This window comes from Nicotiana tabacum, chromosome 8, assembly GCF_000715075.1.
Source record: "Nicotiana tabacum cultivar K326 chromosome 8, ASM71507v2, whole genome shotgun sequence".
NCBI classification, from domain to species: Eukaryota; Viridiplantae; Streptophyta; class Magnoliopsida; order Solanales; family Solanaceae; genus Nicotiana; species Nicotiana tabacum.
The window spans coordinates 26106397-26112729 of record NC_134087.1 but is presented as its reverse complement, the minus strand read 5'-3'; the positions used below and the strand labels follow the sequence as shown (position 1 = coordinate 26112729).

At 33.0% G+C, this 6333-nt stretch overlaps 1 protein-coding gene across 1 annotated transcript; it reads left to right on the top strand.

Annotated features, from left to right (window-relative positions):
* The first annotated feature begins 822 nt into the window (after nucleotides 1-822).
* Nucleotides 823-5923, top strand: LOC107777269 (GDSL esterase/lipase LTL1). Its single transcript, XM_016597266.2, has 5 exons — nucleotides 823-1126; nucleotides 1724-1851; nucleotides 2600-2842; nucleotides 4152-4404; nucleotides 5520-5923. The coding sequence occupies exons 1-5, from the start codon at nucleotides 895-897 to the stop codon at nucleotides 5747-5749; spliced, it is 1086 nt and encodes a 361-aa protein (XP_016452752.1). The 5' UTR covers nucleotides 823-894; the 3' UTR covers nucleotides 5750-5923.
* The last annotated feature ends 410 nt before the right edge of the window (nucleotides 5924-6333 follow it).

Genomic DNA, 6333 nt, shown 5'->3' with positions numbered 1-6333 from the left:
TTTTTTTCTTGAACCGATGATTCATCGAAAACAGTCTCTTTAAATTTATAAGGTATGGGTAAAGTCTACGTAAACTTTACACTCCCAGGCTCCACAATATGAAAATATAGGTATATTAGTTGTTACTGTGTTGTTGTATGCAAGCTGGTCAAATTTAACACCGTCAACTAAAAAAAAGGAAATAGAAGTCTATCAAAAGTAATAGTGTCACACTTAAGATCTACACTTCTGCTGAGAGCAAAATTTGAGCCACTTTTGTCATAACACTACATATTTCATTTATATCGAGATGATTCAACAATTTATACATATCTAAAAAACTATTTTATTGGCATAGTAATTATTCTATATATGTTGAAACACCTTCAATAAACATTGCGTCGCCCCTGAACTGAGTGCTACTCCTTAAGTTTTTGCTTAAGGCTTAACCAAATTCTCTAGGCGCTGCATGCACAGTATTTTTTGCACGATTAGTTACTATTGCAAGTTAAGTCAAAAGTCATGAGTTCAGTTGATCAATGCATTGAACTCAGCTCGTTCTGAAATTGTTCTCTGGTTGATAAGTCTTAAGCAAATGTATGTGTAGCTAGGTTTTGCAGCCATTAACGGCTTAACTTGAAGCACGTATAATATAACATCCGAAAAATTTCCTTTAAGGCAAATTTGTTAATCTTGTTCTTTTGCTATGTTGGCCCCCATTTTTACTCATTTTCATGCTTTTGGGAGGCTGTCCATTTAATACACTTCAACCAACCAACAATATAGCAATCCAAAGTCATCCCCTCCAGTAGTATAAATAAATGCCTCAATCACTTTATCATTTATAATTCTATAGCAACTAGCAAAAAAAATAGTATACTATACCTTTCTAGCTAGTTATAATATTAGTTCAAAATGCCTAGTCCAATTTTTGCTACTATTTTCCTAGTAATGTTTATTGGAACTTTTGTAACTTGTACTGAGGCTCGTGCTTTCTTTGTATTTGGTGATTCACTTGTTGACAATGGAAACAACAATTATTTACTAACTTCTGCAAGGGCTGATTCTCCACCTTATGGCATTGATTATCCTACTCATCGTCCTACTGGCCGTTTTTCCAATGGCTTCAATATACCTGATCTTATAAGTAAGTTTCCTAATTCTTTTTTCTATATTATTGTACAAGAGGCGGATTTAGAGCAGGTCCAGCTAACCCCTTGGAATGCTATGTGGGGCCTTCCTCAAGCAATCTCCCTAGAGAGCGCCTTCATCATAGGCTAGCTAGCATAGCAGACAATAAAGCGAAATCTAGGAAGGGGAGGGGAAATGAATGCCAAATATGAAGCAAACCACCTATATACTATATAATATGTCACGATTGTCTCTTTTAAGTGCTCTTGCCTTTTTATTATTACTAGCTAGAGTATACATTTGATCCTATATATATTTGGGGAAAGTGAAACACAAAAAATGATCATATAATTTTAATGTGCTAGCAGGGTTTATTTTTTCTTATATTAAAAAATGGGAATAATGTTAACTTACTGCAGTCATGAGGTAGTAGCTAGATCAGCAAACCTTATATAATTAAGAATTAGGCTCGATTAATTATTTTGAACCCACTAACTCTACATTATAGAATATAGATCACTTGCCTCTACCTTGAACTGTGTTACAAGGAATTTAACAACATTATCTGCGAAAATAATGGAATTATTGTTAATGAAAATGTGTATATGGACAGGCCAAGAGCTTGGTGCTGAACCAACATTGCCATACTTGGACCCTGAGCTAACTGGAGATAAATTGCTCGTTGGAGCAAATTTTGCTTCTGCTGGAATTGGAATTCTTAACGATACTGGAGTTCAGTTTGTAAGTCCAATTAATTAATTTGCACGTCCTAATCTTCTTTTAAGTCGACTTAAAATTATGGTAAAAAGAAAATATAGCAGGATATATGCAATATGTTATGTCTATTTTCTAAGGAAAGTTATGCATTTATAGTAAATGTAGGTTGGTAATCCATAAAAGAAAGTAATATATGGTATTTCCTCCATCCGGTTTATGTAATGTTGTTTGACTAGGTACATGATTTAAGAATTTTTTTTTTTAAAATTTGTGCTCTTAACTCACCATAGCTATTTATATAGCTATAAATAATCTCATTAGAAGTAAAATAAAAAGTTTAAAGTTAAATTATTTTCAAAATATAGAAAGATTTTTTTTTTTGACAGACTAAAAAGAAAAGTGTGAATCATACAAATTGGGATGTAGGAAAGTAGTCTATTTTGAGTTTACTGTTTATACATTGATGGTCTACACATATTTATACAATCATATCACATATTTCTACTATGATCATAACCGGCAACTTGATAAAAATGATAATCTACTATAATAGATTAAAGAACAATAACAATGGGAATTTTTTTACCCTGTTCGTGTATATGACTTAAATATGTTTATTTTTTGTTCATTGCCTCTGTTGCAAACCAAACCATGCAACTGAAAAGGAGCAATTAATGCACTTTCTTGTCAAGTTAATTTTTGTACATACTCGTTGACTGGAGTGAATAATTAATGAATTAATTTGGTTTTGTTTAAATTATTTTTGTGGTAGGCAAACATAATAAGAATTTCCCAGCAACTACAAAACTTTGAACAATACCAGGCTCGAGTGAGTGCTCTTTTAGGAGAAGAACAGACACAGATGCTAGTAAACAAAGCTCTTGTTCTTATTACTTTGGGAGGCAATGACTATGTCAACAACTATTTTTTCACACCACTTTCAGCCAGAAGACTTCAGTACAACCTTGAGGATTTCTCTGTTTATATTATCAGCGAGTATCGGAAGATTTTGATGGTAATAAACACATCTCATATTTCCTTCTGCTCGAATTATGTATACATTTATGAAAAAATATATAAACAGTATGCGTATAAAAATATTATAGTAATGTCCCTTCGGAGATGGTCCAGTTGGTTTGGAGGACGGTCATCCATACAAATGACTTGGGATCGATTCTCCCCTCAATGTCTTCTGCATTAGCCTGTCGCACAAGGCTTGCCTGGTGCGGTTTACATCCCATGTGTGATTTGCAGGCTAGTACACAAGGAGGTTTATCCAGTGCGCACAAGATGCTCACCCGAAGGACATAGGCCGTAGGGGTTGCAATTTTTTCTGGGGTTCCCAAAACAAATATTATAGTAATTCTGAACCTATTGATTCTAAATTTTAGATTTTGTGCTATGTGTATTGGTACTCGTCAAGAATACAAAATTTAAGTGCCTATTAGTTGTTAGGAAAATGACTTTCTTAGATCAAATTTAGTTGTTTAACTTTTAACTACAATGTAGGGTCAGATTTGAAGACTTGTCTACTGATTGTACTAGTGCTAAGGAAAAACATAGATTCCATTGAATTACGATTTAACAAAAAGGACAGAAGAAACAGCAAAAGGTGAATTTTCCTAATATATGATGTCATTAATGTCACACCTAAACCTTTGCCAATGTCGGTATGTAAACTTTATCAATTATATATAATAACAATAATAAACACACACAACTATTTTTGTCATTAACATTATTGCTTAACTTTATCTACTATAACACACTATAAACATTTAATTCATTGTATAACCAAACCTCTCTATAATATCCTCGTTTGTTCCGATATTTTTTTGTTACTATAATGAAGTGCTGTTATAGATGACATCATATATTATAGCACAATATAAAAATCGATTCCAAAGAAAACTTGGCTTTTAGTGAATGACTATTATATAAGGATATTGTTATAGAGAGATTTGACCACAGTGGTAAATTTTTAAGCTTTATCCTCCATATATGTAGGCAAAACCTACCTATCAAGGTACCTAACTTTTTTTTTTGTAAGAGGGTAAACCCGCAGCCGCTATTTTCGTGCGCACTGGGTAAACCTTCCTGTCTAATAGCCTGCAAATCACACATGGAATGTAAATCGTATTAAGCAAGCCATCCGTATTAAGAAGGCACTAAAGGGGTATTCGATCCCAAGTCATCCGTATGGATGACCGCCCTACTAACTTTATTGTTATAGTGGTAAAATTCAGTGTGATCATATATGAAATCCTAAACCCATAGCGGACATCGACTTATTTGAGACGGAAGCGTAATAATTATTGTTGCAGAGGCTGTATGATTTGGGAGCAAGAAGAGTGTTGGTGACAGGATCTGGACCATTAGGTTGTGTCCCATCTAGTCTAGCCAGCAGGAGCACCAATGGCGAATGTGCAGAGGAGCCTCAACGTGCTTCTGCTATTTTCAATCCTCTCCTTGTTGAAATGATTCTAAGTCTCAATCAAGAACTTGGCTCTGATGTTTTTGTTGCTGCTAACGCTGTGGATATGCAGAACGACTTCATCAGAGATCCTCAAGCCTTCGGTATGAATTCTTTTGTTTCTATATTTTAGGTTAACTTTGCGTACTAACCAGTGGCGGAACAAAAAATTTATATGCATATATACTATAACTCCCCTTGATTTTTTTGTATGTTCACTTTTATATGTTTTGACATTCCAGGCTCCGCCGCCACTAGTACTAACAGTGTATATTGAGATATCCACTATTAGTGGCGGGGGCAGGATTTCAACTAAGAGGGTTCAAAAAAGAAAAAAGGTCAAAAAATTAGAAGAGATTGTAAAGGGATTGAACCAATAACCTCACAAAGGCTTTGAATCCCCTTAATCACTAAGCTATACTTTTGGGATGTGTTTAAGGGGATTCAAAATATAATAAATAGAGATAAAAACAGATTTTGCCTTATATATACAGTATAATTTTTCAACGAATGAAGTTTCCCTAAATCCGCCACTGTCTGCTATGGGTTTAAGAATTTTGACATTATTAATGCAGTTTAACTAGTTATAATAGATTATTTATTCTATTTTCTAAGTTACTATCAAATTCTATTACATAAATATCATGTTATTGCAGATCAATTTAACATGATAGTGTAGAAATATCATACATTACTGTTAGTGCACATACGTTGAATTCATTTGCAATAATAAATAGTAGTTGTTTATAACAAACATATTTTGATAATTTGAAAAATATAAGTAGTAAACAATTACTACATAACACGTTAAATTATGCTGACAATATAAAAATTCTTTAATATGTTGGTGTTTATAAATTAAACTCAATTTTGGTTAGATCTAATTTCTATACAATGATAATATTAAGAATTCTTACACAATTAATGCATTTAAACTTGTTGTATTAGCTTTATGTCTTATTTTTCATGTTACTAACCCCACATGTTTTGGATGATTACATGTTGTTATATATCTTAGATATCTTAGGCGGCTTGATAATGTAGAAATTCTTTACGCTATTAGTGTAAAGAAGTTACACTCTTATTAATTTGAGCTTAACTTCTATAGCCTACTACTACGGGTTAAATTGCACTATAGTATAAGATTATTTACCCTTTAGGATTAACCTTCATATGAATGAAAATCATTTAAAATCACCATTGTTTGTTCACTTCACAGGTTTTATAACATCAAAAGTGGCATGTTGTGGACAAGGGCCATATAATGGAGTTGGAATTTGCACAGCTGCATCAAATTTATGTCCAAACAGAGATCTATATGCATTTTGGGATCCTTTCCATCCAACAGAACGTGCCAACAAAATCATAGTCCAAACAATTTTTACTGGTTCAGACAAGTACATGACACCTATGAACTTAAGCACAATTATGGCTATCGACTCTCTGTAGCATGCACCTGTGACTCATGAATCCAATTATATATCTTTCTTTTTAATTCTGAGGTTGTCGATTTTTTCCAGTTCATGTTTTAACGTTGCTAACTAGTTGAATGCTCTTTCTTGATTATATTTATTATTGTAATTTTTTATATATTTATATATATGATGAGTTAAATAAGGGATATATGAGATGTGTTTTTGTCTCTTATATTATTATGATCAAGCATATAAGCAGCTGCACTAGCTTTAGCTGTGATGTTGGAGACATTTATTTCTTTGTACATTGTGCTTTTATCTTTGAGTCTACTCCTCTTAGCTTTATCGAAATAAATTAAAGTACATCAACCTAAAAAACAGAAGTAAACAGAAAGTAAAAAAGAACAGAGCTTGATTGGAATACAGTAAATTTAGACGATTATGTGAATACAATCGCAATAATAAACAGACTCATGATTACGACAGCACAATACACTCTGTTTTGGCACCACCCATACACTCTGATTAGTAATTCTAGCCAACCAAAATTCAATCATCTAATTTTTTTTGCTAATGGTGCGAGCCACACTTTCCTTCGCTTTTTTCGGCTTTGTTATC

Excerpts from the sequence above, each read along its gene's own strand:
- LOC107777269 (XM_016597266.2), top strand. The coding sequence starts at position 895 with ATGCCTAGTCCAATTTTTGCTACTATTTTCCTAGTAATGTTTATTGGA. Across the intron at positions 1,852-2,599 it reads ACGATACTGGAGTTCAGTTT|GCAAACATAATAAGAATTTC; the intron begins GTAAGTCCAATT and ends TTTTTGTGGTAG. Across the intron at positions 2,843-4,151 it reads AGTATCGGAAGATTTTGATG|AGGCTGTATGATTTGGGAGC; the intron begins GTAATAAACACA and ends TTATTGTTGCAG.